The sequence below is a fragment of the Cebus imitator genome, unplaced genomic scaffold, assembly GCF_001604975.1.
Source record: "Cebus imitator isolate Cc_AM_T3 unplaced genomic scaffold, Cebus_imitator-1.0 Scaffold156, whole genome shotgun sequence".
In the NCBI taxonomy this organism is placed as follows: domain Eukaryota; kingdom Metazoa; phylum Chordata; class Mammalia; order Primates; family Cebidae; genus Cebus; species Cebus imitator.
Genome location: NW_016107471.1, coordinates 3458608 through 3476501, shown reverse-complemented (window position 1 = coordinate 3476501; position 17894 = coordinate 3458608). Strand labels below are relative to the sequence as shown.

The following is a 17894-nucleotide window of genomic DNA, read 5'->3' as shown; positions in this document are numbered from 1 at the left end:
ATCTATTTCTCTCAATGTTAGCCTAAAGAACTATATAAAAAATGAGGCAGTAATGTATAGAATGGTAACTCAATATGGGTAAGAAATTATAAATTCTTAATAATCTCTTTTCTCATAAGAAAACTAATAAATTAAGATAGATGTCCATGATTTTGGATTTGTTGTTTAAGTAGAGTGACCTACAGAAATGCATTTTACAAACCTTTTGGTCTTTCAATTTTGTATATTGACACTTTCCAAATACAGTTTGTATAACTTCTGGTATTATCTTAAAAGTGTATTCCATCAGGATTGAGGAAGTGGCAATGCCTATTATATATTTATTTGTTTTTGCTGATCTAATTTGCTAGTAGTTTCATAGTATACGTGTGGTTACAAGTAAAAGCAGAGACAGTTGTAGAAGGTAAAATCTATTATTACAAAAATACAATAAATGGTTTAACAATTTGGGAAATGATAATTGAACTGTGTTAAGAAAAAGGGAAAGCAGCCATTGGTTCCTGGAATTATAGTTGAAAATGTACTATCTATTGAAAAGAAATAATTTGTCTCAGGAAAACAAATTCTTATATTGGGAGAAATAAGATGTTTGTTTTAGTGAGTTTTATTAGAATCCTTACGCTATAAATAACCAGTGAAAATTACAAATATAATCAAGGAATAAACTGTAGTATGCATATAGATTCCATAGGGGAAGATCTGCTATCACCTACGTGATTAAATCCTTAAGTAAATAATGATAGAGCAACTTGGACTGATGAATAAGAAAAAAAAATAACGGATAGAAGTAGCAGTAATGTTCTAAATGTATCAATTCTAGAACTTGATGAGACCTGTGATTTAAGCAATTAATTTTTTATAGTTATTAATTGTTGGAAGTAGCTTATACATGTATATTATTTTGTAAATCATTCTAATGATTTCTTTTTTTCAAAACTGCTTCTCTCTTTAAAAGTCAGCATTCCTAAGCTGAACAATTTACTTTCCAAGTAACTAATTTAGTAAGTAAATAATCGTTTCTAATTCTTTCTTGTCACGAGGTCTCTAATGTCACTGCATTTGCCCTCCTTAGCTTGTCATTTATCTTCAAAAAGAAAACGTAAATATGTTGTAAAGCAGCATCTCAGAGTCATTTCAGTATAGATCATCAAAGCAAGTGACAGAATAAAAAAGTGAAGACAAAAACCACCTGAGAGCTGGTCAAACATAAATGTAAATAGAAATTAAGAATACTTAAAACATAGAATTACATATAGTTAAGAAACTGATTTCTCTGTAGTTTTACTTTCTTGGTATCACCAAAAATGCAGGTTCACTATTACTTACAAAACTGTGAATATTACACCACAGCAGATATTTGTTGGCATTTGGTATCTAAGAAAATAATAGCTGTTTCTAAGACAAAAAATGAAAAATTTTGCAGCACATATTTTTTCCCTCTTAATGATGTCACTCTTCTCGGTTCTCTTCTTGGGCTTATCAAACAATGTTATGGCAATATATTTTACCAAATCCTTCTCAAGGGATAAAGAGCAACTGTTTATTCTTACATTTTCCAAGGATAAGGAGTTTTAACAATTTAGCAACCCAGTCTGAGAAAATTAATGTCCTAGAACAAACTTTACACAGGCTCCTCTAAGTCTGGATAAAGGCTTGGAGGACTAGGCCTCATCCTTGAGTCTTGTCATCAGCCTGGCTAGTTCAGTTGCCATGAAAATTATGCTAAGTCAGTTTACCAAGAATCCCCCCACCCTTGATATCTGATCATCTTCGTTTGTCTTATCAAATTTCTTATCCACCACCTTTTGATATCTGATCACCTGGTTACCTTCAGTGAGAACCCTGTTAAGTCAATTTAGCAAGAATTCTTCTACCCTTGATGTCGTCCCTTAGTAATTTTCCATTCACTGATCTTTCACTATGCTAGTTAGGTATTGTAGGGGAAGAAAAATATCTTTTCCTTCCATCTACCTTAGGTTCACTTGCTGAAGCCCATGTTAAGAAAAAGACCAGTTAGGCGCGGTGGCTCACTCCTGTAATCCCAGCACTTTGGAAGGCCAAGGTGGGAGGATCACGAGGTCAAGATATCGAGACCATCCTGGCCAACATGGTGAAACCCTGTCTCTACTAAAAATACAAAAATTAGCTGGGTATGGTGGCGCATGCCTGTAGTCCCAGCTACTCGGGAGGCTGAGGCAGGAGAATCATTCGAATCCAGGAAGTGGAGGTTGCAGTGAGCCAAGGTCACGCCACTGCACTACAGCCTAGTGACAGAGCAAGATTCTTCAAAAAAAAAAAAAAAATTAACATGTTAAAGAAAAATTAGATAATAATTCATATACAATGAAGCCACAGCTCATAAAAGAAAAAAGAAGAAAAAATAAAAAAAATTCATAAGACACACAAACTTATTTAATGTAAGTTTTACATAATATGACAGCCTTCATAAGAAAATGAAGACATCTGTATAAACCCAAGTGTGTTTTATGGTAGGTCTGATGTATTAGAAAGCTGTGGAGAAATATCAAAGGACAGAGGGATATAAGTGTGAGACACTGGGGGAAAACCGGGCAAGGCCTGTTTTTTCAGGTTCCTCTCCATCTCATTTCACCTTCGGAGATGAAGCTCCTATCCTCCAGGTGCAGCATGGGCACCATGCCCATGAGTGTCTTATGGCTGCCTCAGTGGAAGATCACACGGTCTTCCTGCACATGCCATTTCTGAAATTCCTTCAGCTGAAAAAAAGTCAGTATGCTAAGATGCCATATTTTGGGGTAGCATTTTCTGAACTCTTTCACTATAAATTCCCAGCTGTATTTGCTATAGAGTTGAGCCTAATTTCTCTCCCCTATCACAAGTCTTGACCCATCTCATAATACTCTTTAATAAAATCTTCTTTTTCATTAAAAAAATCTCAGAATAATTTTTCTTTAACAAGGAAATAGAACTTTCAATAGAAATTAATCTATCAACCTATAAATTTAATTATGTGTCTAATGTTTATTTGCCTTAAGATAAGGTATAATATAGATTGGGGTTTAGATAGTTAATAAGGAGTTAGGAGTACAGGGAAGGTAAAGAAGTAGAAAAAGAGGGCTGGAGTGTTCCAAAAAGAATTAGAAGCAGGAGGGAGAGAACAAAGACTTACACATGTAAGTGACTTTTGTTTACTGTTTCGTGTATATTTATAAAAACATAAATACCTGTGAAATAATAGAAATGGGGGAATCTGACTATGGGAACAACCAAGGAGAATTATAAAGAATGTGGTGACTGGTGCTGGGGAAAGGGCATAGCCCTCCAAAGTTGGCAGCCACTAGTCACCCAAACTGATACTCCCAGGTAGGAATGTGGGTCAGTATGGTTACATCAGCTGGAATTTCAAAAAAATCAGTTATCTGGTTTCTTTGCAGGAGAAGAGACTAACTGTAATTTTAGCGTGTGGTCCCACAGTTTGAACAATTATAGCTGTAACTCCATGCAAAAGATACCCCTACAAAGAAATGTGAGTAAAAATAAATACGTGGGAGTCAGAGAATATAATTAAGTGAAATTTCCCAAAGGTTTTCATGTTCCCTGAATTACAATACTGAAGCTGATTTTCTTTATAGCAGAGAGCTACTTACGTTCCGGCTATGCTTCAACTCCCCTGATCTTTCTGGTTGTAAATCTAAAACACACACTTATACATCGAGAGTATACAAGTATATATTGAAAAAATATTCTTTAAAAATGATTGCATGTAGATTGTGATGAATAACAATACCCTGAGACTGGGAAAACTGTAAATTTAGTATAGGTCAGTATGACAATCTGACCTCAGCCTAGGCTGCAACTTGCCCACACCAATAGCTAGTAAACAAGTGGGCTGTATTCGTTATCCTTCCATAAGCATGGAAACTCAGAGAGAAGAAAAACAGTAAACGCTTCAGAAATATAGTTTTTTTTCTGGTTTGTCTAAATTTGCAAAACAGAAGTACAGCGCAAAGCAATTAAAATCTAAGCAGAGAGAAGTGAATACTAGTTTCTGTAGTGAATACACCAGAAACTAGCCTTCCAACCTGTCAGAAGAAAATAACTGCAGCATGAATGTAATTTGGAAAAGAGGCCTAAAATGGAAAGGAATTTGAAGACAGATATGATGGGCAGGATGGGACCGAAATTGATCCTGACATAACTGAGGTTGTCAGGGAAGTAAGCATTTATCTTGCTGGAATTAGGTATTTGATTTCTACTGACGTGTGCAAAAATATACGTAATGACAATGTGATGAAGTGTCTATGAACTGAAGTAGAAGAAGCATTTGAGGAGTTAATTTGGGTGTGAATAAACTTTAAGATCCAATGAGCAGCGAGATTGAAATAGTAATTTAAAAATTACCAACAAAAAAAAGTCCAGGACCAGAGAGATTCACAGCAGAATTGTCTGCCAGACATTTAAAGAAGAACTGGTACCAATTCTTTTGAAACTATTCCACAAGATAGAGAAAAAAGGAACCCTCTATAATTCATCTTATGAAGCCAGTATCACCCTGATATCAAACCCAGGAAAGGATATAACCAAAAAAGAAAACTACAGACCAATATCCTTGGTGAACATTGATACTAAAATCCTTAACAAAATACTAGTTAACCAAATTCAGTAACATATCAAAAATATAATCTACCATGATCAAGTGGGTTTCATAGTAGGGATGCAGGGATGGTTTAACATACACAAGTCAATAAATGTGATACACCATATAAACAAAACTAAAAACAAAAATCACATGATCATCTCAACAGATGCAGAAAAAGCATTCAACAAAATCCAGCATGGCTTTATGATTAAAACTCTCAGCAAAATTGCCATACAAGGGACAAACTTTAGTGTAGTAAAAGCCATCTATGACAGACTCACAGTCAACATAATACTGACTGGGGAAAAATGGAAGGCATTCCTTCTGAGAACTGGAACAAGACAAGGATGCCTACTATCACCACTCCTCTTTAACATAGTACTGGAAGTCCTAGCCAGAACAATTAGACAAGAGAAAATAAATAAAGGGCATCCAAATCAGTAAAGAGAAAGTCAAACTGTCACTGTTTGCTGATATGATTCTTTTTCTTGAAAATCTTAAGGACTTCTCCAGAAAGCTCTTAGAATAAAATAAATAAAAGAATTCAGCAAAGTTTGCAGATACAAGATGAATGCATACAAATTAGTAACTCTTCTATACGACAATAGTGACCAAACAAAGAATAAAATCAAGAACTCAATCCTTTTTACAATAGCTGCAAAAAAATTAAAATACTTAGGAATATACCTAACCAAGTAGTTGAAGGACATCTACAAGGAAAATTACAAAACATTGCTGAAAGAAATCATAGACGATACAAACAAATGGAAACACATCCCATGCTCACGGATGGGTAGAATCAATATTTTGAAAATGACCACATTGCCAAAAGTAATCTATAAATTCAACACAATTCTCATCAAAATACCACCATCATTCTTCATAGAATTAGAAAAACCATAAAATTCATAGTGAACCAAAAAAGAGCCCACATAGCCAAAGCAAGACTAAGCAAAAAGAACAAATCTGGAGGCATCACACTACCTGATTTCAAACTATATTATAAAGTCATAGTCACCAAAGCAGCATGGTACTAGTATGAAAACAGACCAATGTAACAGAATAGAGAAGCCAGAAATAAACCTAAACACTTACAGCCAACTGATCTTCGATAAAGCAAACAAAAAGATGTAGTGGTGAAAGGACAACCCGTTCAACAAATGGTGCTGGGATAACTGGCTAGCCACATGTAGGAGAGTGACACTGGATCCTCATCTCTCACCTTATACAAAAATCTACTCAAGATGGATTAAGGACATAAACCTATGACCTGACTATAAACTATAAACTATAAAACATAAACTTTAAAAATTTTAGAAGATGACATTGGAAAAACCCTCTAGACATCAGCTTAGACAATGATTTCAGGACAAAGAACCCAAAAGGAAATGCAATAAAAACAAAGATAAATAGCTGGGACCTAATTAAACTAAAGAGCTTTTGCCCAGCAAAAGGAACAGTGAGCAGAGTAAACAGACAGTCCAGAGAGTGGGAGAAAATCTTCACAATCTATACATCTCACAAAAGACTAATATCCAGAATCTACAACAAACTCAAATCAGTAAGGAAAAAACAAACAATCCCATCGAAAAATGAGCTAAAACATAAATAGGCAATTCTCAAAAGAAGATATACAAATGGCCAGCAAACATACGAAAAATGCTCAAAATCACTAATGTTCAGAGAAATGCAAATGAAAACCACAATGAGATACCACCTTATTCCTACAAGAATGGCCATAATAATTAAAACAAAACAAAACAAAACAAAACAAAAAACAGTAGATGTTGCCACGGATGTGACAAATGGGGAACAATTCTACACTGGTGTTGGGAGTGTAAACTAGTACAGCCACTATGGAAAACAGTGTGCAGCTTCCTTACAAAAAAACTGAAAGTAGAACTACCATTTGATCCAGCAATCCCACTACTGGGTATCTACCCAGAGGAAAAGTAGTCACTATCTGAAAAAGAGTCTTGCACACACGTTTATAGTGGCACAATTCACAATGGCAAAATTGTGGAACCAACCCAAATGCCCATCAATCAACAAGTGAATAAAGAAACTGTGGTATATGTATATGATAGAATACTATGCTGCCATAAAATGAATGAATTAACAGCATTTGCAGTGACCTGAATGCAACTCAGGAATGGAAAACTAAACATTGTTTTGTTCTCAATGATATGTGGGAGCTAGGTTATGAGGACTCAAAGGCATAAAAATGATACAATGAACCTTGGAAACTTGGGGGGAAGAACGGGAGGGGAGTGAGGGATAAAAGACTACAAATATAGTGCAGTGTGTAATCCTCGGGTGATGGGTGCACCAAAATCTCACAAATTACTACTAAAGTACTCATGTAACCAAATACCACTGGTACCCCAACTTTTGGAAAAATAAAAAAATAAAAAATTAAAAATAAATAAAATATGCAGATGCATTTGTAAATGAAAAAAACTAGTCAAAGTGGAATATATATGTGCAGTATTAAAATAAATCTTACTCATAAAGTCAATCTGGTGATTCTGGGATCCACATAAAATCAATGCCTAAAAGTCAAGAGACATATGGTATGCAGTATTCCCACATCACAGAGGCTTGTGGAAAGTTTTGCAAGAGGCGTATGGCTCCTCCCCCATTTACAAGCAGAAATGTGGTTTAACTGCTTCCCAGGCAAATTATTATTAACCTTGTCAATATTTTCCAACAAAATAATAATCCTTTATATGGTGAAATCCGAATCTGTGCCATTAAACTTGGTTTTATGGGTTTTTTTTTGTTCTAATTAGGGTTGAAGAATATCTTTCCCATTAGAACATACCTATATATGTGGGAAATTTTATATCCCTTCAATTAATAATAGCTCAATTAAGTAATTAACCTTTTCCCTCAGATCTCAGTCTTAGAGGTTATTTCCACTCCATAGTTATTCCTCTACCACCATATTCACCATAAAAACTATACTCCAAATTGAAAGTAATATATTACAGAATATGCGGACTACCTTTAACACAGCTGCACTTTGTCAATAAGCTCATTTATTTGAATCTTCTCTTCCCATATTTCCAACTTTAATTTCTGACATATAATCATTGCTAAAGAGTCCAAATGGATAATATTGGCTTTGATTTTATAATAATGTTCTGATATAATTTAAGTTCTAGGTACCTGGGAAAGGTATAATACATACATGAAGTTTTCTATAGGATAATATAATCCTTGAAAGATATTTTCCCTTTAATTCACATATACTAAATACACATTGAATATTTGTAAAATATTCTACATATAAGAAATGCAAAGTGCAAATACAACATTTAGCATAAATATCAGAGAGCTGAGTCAAAACTAGAAGTAATCTACCAGTCATCACAAAAACAATGTGTTCTCATGGATACTTATTTGTCCCATGTAGATAGTACAGGCCTGAATCAAATATTACCTACTGTGCTCCTCAGAACATGGAGTTGTTCAGAAGTCTTTAACATAAAACTCTATCCTTTTTTTCCCCACAGCATTAGCAGATAATCAAATGAGCATAATTAAAATAATTTACCACCTAACGTTACCTCCCCTCTATTTCTAGTTTTTTTTTCTCTCTATATCTTCACAGTCTCCTTTTTCTTCTTGAGTCACTGCGGAGGACGCAACGCTTAAAGATCTCTGATATTTCCTTTGCGTCCCCCTCACCTTGGACACATTTTCAGTCTCATATTTACATGCATAGGCACATTTTTAGTATCCTATTTAACACCAGACATAAACATTCAACATCTATCTTTAATTTGTAAGAAACTCAAACTTAATATTTATTTTCAAACATCATTACAGAGTAAGTCTTATACCGCTCACTTCCAATTCTCCATTTCCTTAACTGCTCGCACCACTTGTGTGAAACTGTACTCCCAGAGGCCACAAATGTCCTTACTCTTGGAAGTCGATGGACTTTTTCTGTCCCCTGCTCATCAACTTTCCTTTCCATGTCCTGTCACTGTCTTGGCTGCCTTCCTCATCGTAAATTTCAAATGTAGAAATTCCCAAATGTCTGAAATAGGCTCTCCTCTCTTCTGCATATTCCCTCCTTTGGTGATCTTATCCACTTTGGTACCATTTCCTTTCTGCAAATGACTCCCACATCTCTATCCCCAACTATGGCCTTTCTTCTCACTGCCTTCTTTAATAGGAATGCTCCATTACAAAATTAGAGTAAGCATATTCTCTCACTCAGAATTTGCTCAGTCTAAACATTTTGTTCTTGGAATAAATATAGCCCTCTGATTTGATTACAATATTTATCTTTGTGGCGTTTCTTTTCTTCCAAGTTACCTAAAATCAAAATGTTGGAACACTTACAGTGGCTAATTATCTTACTCAAATCTTGTGAAATAATCTATGGCTTAATTTATCTTTATGTTCTTTTCCATTCCTCTCCATTTCTGTACTTTAATCTCTCTGCTTTATGCCTATACTATTATCGTGACCTTTTATTTAGCTTTCCCAAGGCTGTATCTCCCAACTCTATTTCCTCAAACACAACCGTCATTTTTCATTCCACCACATAAATGGCCATCCTAAATTACTCTTTTCATTATGTCACTTTGCTTAATAACATTTTAAAATGCAAACTCCAAATTTTTAGTATGGTACTCACTGCCTTTCCTCTGATTTTATGCTAGTTTCCAGTTCTATCTTCTCCATACCCTTCCTCTCTGTACCCTGCCCCTTGCCCCGGTTCATGTGTACAGTTCTATCTGCCAGAATTCTCTCCTTGTTCTTGCTAAAATCCTCACCTGTAAGCATCCTATCATTTCAAGCTTCTCTTAGCTTGTCAACTGTGACTCAGTGCCTCTTCAGCTCAATCCAGCTTAAAGTCATTTCTCTCTCCTGTGCACTTTGCTTATACCTAGCTCGTTTGTCTCACAAAGCACTTATCAGATGGCATTATTTATGGCCCTGATGTTTGATTGGGATTGGAGGAGAGAACATAGGAACCCCAATCCCATGCTCTCTCCTCCGCTCCCACCCCCATTAGATTGTACATGTCTCAAAGACAAGGTTAATTTTTCATAACTTTCAAATCCTACTGCCTTTAGCACAGTCTTACATAAAGTTGGAACTTGATAAAAAATAAATTGAATGAATTCATACTAAAAACAATTACATCCCCCAAAATATAAGATGTACAGACCTATCATTGCTAAGTACCCTCTCTTGACTCTAGAGTTTACTAAAGCCAAGTAAAAGCAGGTGACTTTGTACTATGCAAATTTCCCATTCTTCACATTAACCATTTTTTAAAAATCCATTAGTTAATGTAGAATTTGGCTTAATTCCCACAGGAAGAACAAAGTACTTTCATTTAAATGTCCCCTACAGTCCTCCAGAGTCAGCATTTTTGATGCGCATAAGTGAGAGAGAAGACAGAGAACACTGTTGTCTATTTAAAGTAACCTCCAAAGAAAGGTCAATTTATTTAAAACAATAGAAAATTAAAACTATAAAAACTTAAAAAGGCAATGTTGGTAAGTTTTCTTACTATAGTAACATGTTTTAATCTGTTATAAGGTTTAATTTTAGCACAATCAGCCCCAAGAATCAAGTAAATAAAACTTTAAAATGGTAATGGTATCTTTTTTAAATAAACAGACTATGTATTTTGGTAAATGACGAGGTATTGAACATCTCTGACGAAGAGACAACATTAGAATCTAAAACTTATTTTGGGCCAGTTAATGTAGACATCTTTCATTATTTTAGTATTTGATCACTGGAATTCTTTATATATAAAATGATGCAAAAATTCAATTAACAGTTTCAAAGTAAATTATGTGAAAAAATGTGGCTTTCACAGCATAGAATAAAGAAAGAAATTCATCAGGGGACATACTGAAGAAATGGAATAGGTATTTTATTAAAAAAGAATATCCTGCAGACAATTGGCAGTTTTTTAAATATGACTGTAATAAGTGATAGTGTACAAAGGTTGCAGCTTCATATTTTACTTTGTATAGTCGGGACCTTTAAGAATCTCCCGCATAAGCTACTGATTGTTACCCTTTCGGGGGCACTTAAAAAATAGAAGACAATACTTTATAAAAAATAAGAGTAAAATTAGATTACTTTGTAGGAGAGAAAACTAGAAAAAACAATGGAACTCTTAAATAGAAGACTGGAGTTGAGGTCTGTTAGCTATGCTCTCATATAGGCAGATAACAAATTTATTAAGTTAAAAGCAGAAAAATAACAAAGAATGTTTTTTATGAACAAAGGTAATAAACAGCTATAAACAGGAAGAATATTAAATGAATGCTTTAATTCAGATCAGAGGTGTAATTGCTAATAAATCATTACATGGGCTCTTGTTTAAATAGGTCTCTTCATTTCAGAACGGAAATTTATATTACAGCCATGGTTTATATTTTATCACTCTTTCCTCTGTGCTGTGGTGTTTTACTCACCTAGATCACATACTGTTAAGTCAAAATACAATTCTGAAAACAGATTAGGAAAATATCATATCTGTTGATGCATCAATTGTAATACCACTTATTTACTGTTACATATGAACATTTTATTCTATCCCACCCACTTTAAATGTACTGTTGCCAGATAAGGTAAGTATCATTTGAATAAACATATTTTCAAAGGCAGTCTGCAGTAGGTTTATGAGGAAACACTTTGAAGGTTCAGAAAAGAATGGCTTTGAGTTGGAAATTAAATATTGATTTTATGATTTGGTTAGTCTTTTAGTATTAACCATTTCACAAATCAGGCTCAAATCTTGTAATGCCTGAGTGTCTTTCATTTTTTAGTTCAGGTCAGGTAAGTCAGGTAGCTCTTCTCTCACTAACCCATTATAATATGCTGAAGATGAATCATTTCACCAACCACTTGACAAAAAATAAACATGACACTTAAGTGACTAGTACTCAAAAAACAATTGCACTTAAGTATCACGCATTATGTGTGTTTAGAGCATTCTATTAATGTGAAGGTAATTAAAAAAAGAAAACAAAAACTCTGATCTCTGCCTTTAATGAAGTTACAATAAGTTTAAGACTTCAAATTCAACTCTTTTCCTAGAAATACTGCACAAAGCTGCCCACCTTGGGCATTTACAAAGCCATGCCTGTTGCACGCCACCCCCTTCCCTGCCGCAACTCCTAACCCACTTGGGCTGCTCCAGCTTTCTCTAAGGCACTTATCACTCACTGTCTGAACATACTACTAGCTCCTTCTCAGACTAGACTGTGAGCTCCTAACCATTTTGTTTACCGCTGTGTAGCCACTGCCTAGAGTAATAGCTGGTACTCTGTAAATATTACTGAATAAATAAATAAAATGACTATCATTATTTAGATTTTCCAAATTTCTGGCTTGCCTTTTCTCTCTAAGATATGGCTGCGTTTTTTCAATCAAGACTTCTCTTATGCATTCAGTGGCCTCAGTTACGGTGTGATTCCATTTGGTTTTGATGGTGGGTGAGTTATTGACTTCTCAGCCCTTCCACAGAATAGGGATCACAAAAGTATCTGTCGGTTGTTGTGAGAAATGAAGTAGTTAGCATAGTGCTTGGCACGTAATAATAAGTGCTCAATAAATTTTAGCTGTCATTGCTCTCACCATATGATTATGAAATTATTTTCTTCTGTTGCAAACTGCTTATCAATTCTTGAAACATCTCATAATTAATGTCACAGGGTTCAGAACAGCCACTCGAAAGTATAGTTCCTTGTACTATTGAGTATTTTAAGCTGAAGGAAACAAAACTGCAGAATAAGAAAGCTCACTCTATGACCTTCTCCCTCCCTTCTCCCGTGTAGTAGTTAATAAAACCCTCATTAACACCTTATCTCTGAATACACAGGGAAAATGAGAAGAAGAAAAAACAGGACTTTCTAAGTTCCTGCCAATTTATTACCATGAGATCATAACATTTTGTCTTCTAATCATACCTCTGCATGATGTCAACAAAAAATATTTTCCTGGGTCATCATTTCTGAAGGCTCCCATTTCAGGTAAAATGTATATTAAATACATTTCTATGCTTTTCTATTGTTAATCTGTCTTTTGTTTTTTGGGGTCTCAGTGATAAGCCTTAGGATGTTTAAGAAAAAGATATTTTTTTTGTCCCTCAAATAAAACTGAAGAGGCATTGAGATTCAGTGCTAAGGGTGCAAGTGGATGAATCTCCTGGAAAGAAAAATAGCTACCTCCCACATAGGTCTCTTTCAGGGAGCATTAATCCTCCTCTTTTGTGCTCTCAGAGGACTGTATATACCTCTGTATAAGAATCACTACACTGTATTTCAATTAGTTGGTTGTGTGCAGTCTTGCCTGCTACACTGTGTGGTCCTTTAGGATATGAGATCTCTGTATTCTACCACAAAGCAGGCACTCTATAGATACTTGCCCAATGGATGAGTTACTGTAGAGAAATGAGACTGATCCCATTATTTGCACTCACATCACATGTGCACTTTCATTACTGTTTCAAAATTACATTTTCCAATAGACGGTCTTGATGTGAAGAACAGGGTAGAAGATTTTAGTATTGGTGAGAGATGCAGAATGTGTATGAAAATAAAAGGAATGCCCTGGAGTTCAGAGATGTGTTGCAAATAAAATGTGCTTAGAAGACCGAGACAAAGCCAGTTCTTATTTTCTCATAAATGGTTACTCTATTTCAATAGGAGAGATCTAATTTATACCCATCTTACTTTATGGAAGTGTGATTACCCCGAGAAAAACTGTAATGAAAACATTCTTGATAAAGTTGAAAAGCACAACTATTAGAAATGAGGACTGTGGAATAGAAAAGGGGCATACAGCTTGAGGTTTGATGATACATGAAAATCAAAAAATAATAGGTATTTAATGCCACAGCCAAAAAAACCTCCAAGGAATTAATTTTAAAAGTCATCCAAATACGAAGTATTTAGTAATGCTAATGTCTGTGTTCAAGTGATAAAAATCTTATGGAGCTTTACACAGGCTAGAAAGCAGCAAATCTACCTCTAGAAAAAGAAGCTTGAGACTGGAAGATTTTATTGTTGAATCAGCTGTTTAGCAGGTATTCAAAACAAGAGATCAGAGAGAGAAAGAAAAAACAACAACAAAAAAAACAAAAAACCAGTATCACGACGCTTCTTTGTCTTAAATCTACTATATGCTTTGAGTCTATCCCTCTGAAAATGTTTCTCACTAGGAAAGTACTTACATTAGGCCTCAGCCTGGCTGCCAGATCGTAATACTTCTCGGCTGCTTCATTGAGGCTAGCCTGTCTGTAAAAAAAAAAATAATAAAATACAACTATAGCATTTATTTTAGAATAACAAATAGGATCATTGTGCAGCAAAATAACGTTAATTTAAAAAAATTCTGATCACACCAAATAATACGTTGCCCAAGCAGAAAAAGACTTAAAATTTGAGTGTTTGCATTGCACTTGTTATTGTATTCAGGGCATTATAAATAGTATCTTAACATAATCCTATTCAGTGAGTGTTCTTATTTTACATTTACATATTAGGAATTAGAAAAGTTATTCTCCTTTTCCATGCAAAAGTAGGTAATACATTATAGTGTTGGGGTTTTCCAGCATCGACATCATACCCTAGAAGAATCTCAATTCTAAAAATAAATTGTCAAAATTAGTAATTAGTTGCTTTGTTTAATGACAACAGTAAACATCTGCAGGATTTTCAAAATTCCACATCTGTCTAGAAACACTTCTTTTCTTCCAGCATGGAGGGAACTTTCCATGGTGTGTAGTCAACAGAAAAAATAAAGGCCAGATTACGTCTCCCCTTGGACTCTGGCCACCAGGATTAGCACATGACTTAACCTCAGCTAAATGGATGTTCTCCTTACTTAGGAGTTTCATTCCTAAGTGACAAAACGATAAAAGGATGGCCAGAATTTACTCACAATGGTAGAAGCAATGGGACTACTTACTAGCCAGACTCCTCCTTATAAAGAACTGCCTTTGTATATCTCACTGCTGGGCCACTGAGGCTACCTTGTTTCCTGTTGATTTAAGCCTTCCAGTCTACAGTGAATTCTATAGCTCTCATACCCTTCAAATAGCTACAGTTAGTTTCACTTGCTCACAGCCACCAAATACTGTAAGTAGTACAACTGACTTGTACAAATAAGATGTGCACCGAAATTTACAGATAGATTTGTTCACTGCCTATTCCTGTAACTCACAGCAAAGACCTAGGTTCAGCCAGCTCATGACCAGAAGCAGGGTTCTAAGGAAGTCCAGTTAGTCATTCTTTAACAAACAATATATATTTTTATCATACCATTCTGCTTCAGAAGACCTTCTAAGATGGCAGGTAATAAGATCTAAGAAGCTCATGGAGGTTGAGCTGGAATCTGGTGACAGTATTTGAGTGGCAGAGAAAAAGTGCTATAGGAAAATGCCAAATTCAATTTTGGATGATATATATGGTATATCTATGATGTGACAACAGTAGTAAATGACTGGGGGTCCTGCAGTTAAAATGGTGGAATAGTCTCTTGAAGCTGTGATGTTATGAAGCTTTTGAGACAAGAACAGGTCAAGGATGAAGAGAACACAAAAATTAACTTTCTCAATTAGAAAAACATATTCAAGTTTTAAAAGAGAAGGTTAACTAGCCATACCAATAAAAATGAATTTGCACTTTGGTCAATCCAAATACAAACTATAAAGACATACCCCATGCAACCATATAAATTATAGAAATAACTGAAGATAACATCTCTCTGGGGAGCAGGACATATTTTTCTAATTTTTAAAGGAAAAATAATTAAAAACACTGCTATTTTTAATAGGCGTTATAAAGAAAGTAAAAACCCTTGACCTAAGGCTCTACTGGACCCATGACATGTTACAATGTGCTGTTGCAATTTATATTCTCATAAATGTTAAAGCTCAATTTCGCTATGTCAAGAGAAGTACTTTAGTCTGGTATGAAACAGTAAAAATTCCCTTACTAGGGTATTTAATGAAGGTTCCCCCCCCCCACCAAATTATAGAATCAATTTAGTGCAGATTCATTTGGAAATGTGAACCAGAATTCATTAGGTCATGCCCTGGAAAAGTTCTCTCCAGAGGAAAAGAAAAGTCATGGAGGTAGGAAATCGGAGTAACTTAATACTACAAAGAAGTCAGTTACTTGGAAGTGAGATCAACCAATAGATGTCTAATATGGAAAGTATAGCTACCATTAATGTTCCTCTTTATGGACATTTAATTCATGAGGTAGATAAGGATCAGAACAGAAACTGGGGAATTCATCAGATAAAATGCCTTGAAAATAACAATAAACTCAACTTTTAAAAGGTTTTACTGCCCCCTAAAATGTTTATTAGTTTTTAAAGTCTTCATATTATTCAGTGCTTTAATTCCCAAAGGAAATATCTAAGTTAGAAGACCTAATTTCTTAAGCTAGAAGTAGAATTGATGAAATTCTAATGAAGTGGTAAAAAAAAACCCACTAGGATTTATTGTCTATGTCATATAACTATGCAAATTAATTTTCACTGTAAGACCCTTTTCTTCTGATACTAAATAGTCTTTATAAACTACTAATCAGCATGCATTTACGGTAGCACATGGAAAACTGTAGGGAAAAGAATATGTCAGTTATACCCACAGAATGCTCATTTATATCCTCATTTTATTCTCTAGACAAAGGAGAATAACTCATGAAGAACTGTCCAATGTCCATTTTACAGTGTTTGCTGTATTTCACACATGCCTCTGCATACAGCATCTCGGGAGTACTTAATAAATCTTAATTGTATAGATGATTGAATCATTAATCAACATTTGCAAAGTAAAGAATTCAGCAGTATTCTGCCAGTTGCTTAGGGATTCTACTAAACATTGTCAAGAACTTCAATTATAAGATTGTTAGGGACTGATCGCAGGACTCAGGTTCTCAAGACTATACAAGCAGATGATAAAATAACACTTCCTGCATACTCGTATCCCTTCTTCCTTCCCTATTTCTTTTCTGGGACAGAAAATTTCTAAATCCTCTATTTAGGAATTGTTTCATTTACCGGTTATAATACCACCACGAAGCAATAATTATTATTAACCAGATTTTAAAGATGAGGATAATGCAAAAACAGTGCTACTCACTTTCTTACTTCCTGAAAGCTCTCATTTTTAAAAAGATCACAATTAGATATAGTGGAAACATTTCCCAAGGGTTCAAGTATTAATAGAAGACTTTGAAGGTAGGTGAAGAAGAAAGCAGAGGCTCTGCAAGAAATATGCAGGCCAGATGTAAACAGCTTTGCGTTCTAGCGGAAACACACTTTACAAAGCCAGGAATGAGGTGCTGAGAAAGAAAAATCATTCATACGAGGAACCTACAATGGATCCAGAGGGGCAACTTGCCCCATTTAACATGCCACCCTAGGAGTCAACATTGTTATGTCACATATCTAGAACATTAAATATTCAATCACCATGCCAGCAATAGACATCAACTGGAGACTCTGATGGAAGCGACTTTCTCATTACCAACTCCTACCCATCATAGCTGTTGGGCCCTCCACTCTTCACATTACCTCCAGTCTCTCAGGGCCAGGAAGCGTAAGGAAGAAGAAAAAAGTCCAGATAGTATTTGTGAACTGGTCTAGGAAGTAAACCCTGAATTGTCAGGAAATTGCTGGAGTGAGCTGATTATATTTTAAGTCTTTAGATTCAAGGTTTTTGTTTGTTGGTTGGCTTTGCTTTTTTGCCATCAGTGAAAATATAGTCTCAAATCAAAAGCAAACAGACAATAACAAAACTCACAAACAAATTTCATCATTTGTGTACTGCGGAATTCTATTTTTTGTACATGACACTATAAAACTTGCATCTGTTAAAAATATATATTTCTTATATCTTATTCCGCTCCCTGGTATTATTTTAGAAAAGTGTATTTTGGAACACATGCTTATGGCCCAATAGTCTTATAAAGAAAGATGTATAAGGGAAATTTGGGAATCAATAATGTAATGGAATAACAACTTAATATACCTTATAAAATGTCTGAAGCAAATCTGATTAAAAGAATCACTTACAATTACTAACATTTTTATGTATTCTATGAGAATTATAAAATTGTTAAATTTAAAATTTCTTCTTTAGAAATATAAAAAGTAAAAACTCTAGTGGCACTTAGAAGTAAAACTCTGTTTAGGCTGGGCGCGGTGGCTCACACCTATAATCCCAGCACTTTCGGAGGCTGAGATGGGTGGATCACGAGGTCAAGAGATC

The 17894-nt window shown here is 34.9% G+C and overlaps 1 protein-coding gene across 4 annotated transcripts in view; it reads right to left on the bottom strand.

Moving 5' to 3' along the window:
- The window catches only part of TMTC2 (transmembrane O-mannosyltransferase targeting cadherins 2), a 444836-nt gene that overhangs the window by 54109 nt on the left and 372833 nt on the right, over positions 1–17894 (bottom strand). For 2 of the 4 annotated variants that reach the window (XM_017543508.2, XM_017543511.2), the window contains one exon: positions 13842–13905. In XM_017543508.2, coding sequence (XP_017398997.1) covers positions 13842–13905 — 64 coding nt within the window. Of the gene's footprint in view, positions 1–10508; positions 11513–13636; positions 13684–13841; positions 13906–17894 lie in introns of those variants that run through there. The other 2 variants (XM_017543509.2, XM_037743847.1) reach the window with 2 other exon arrangements.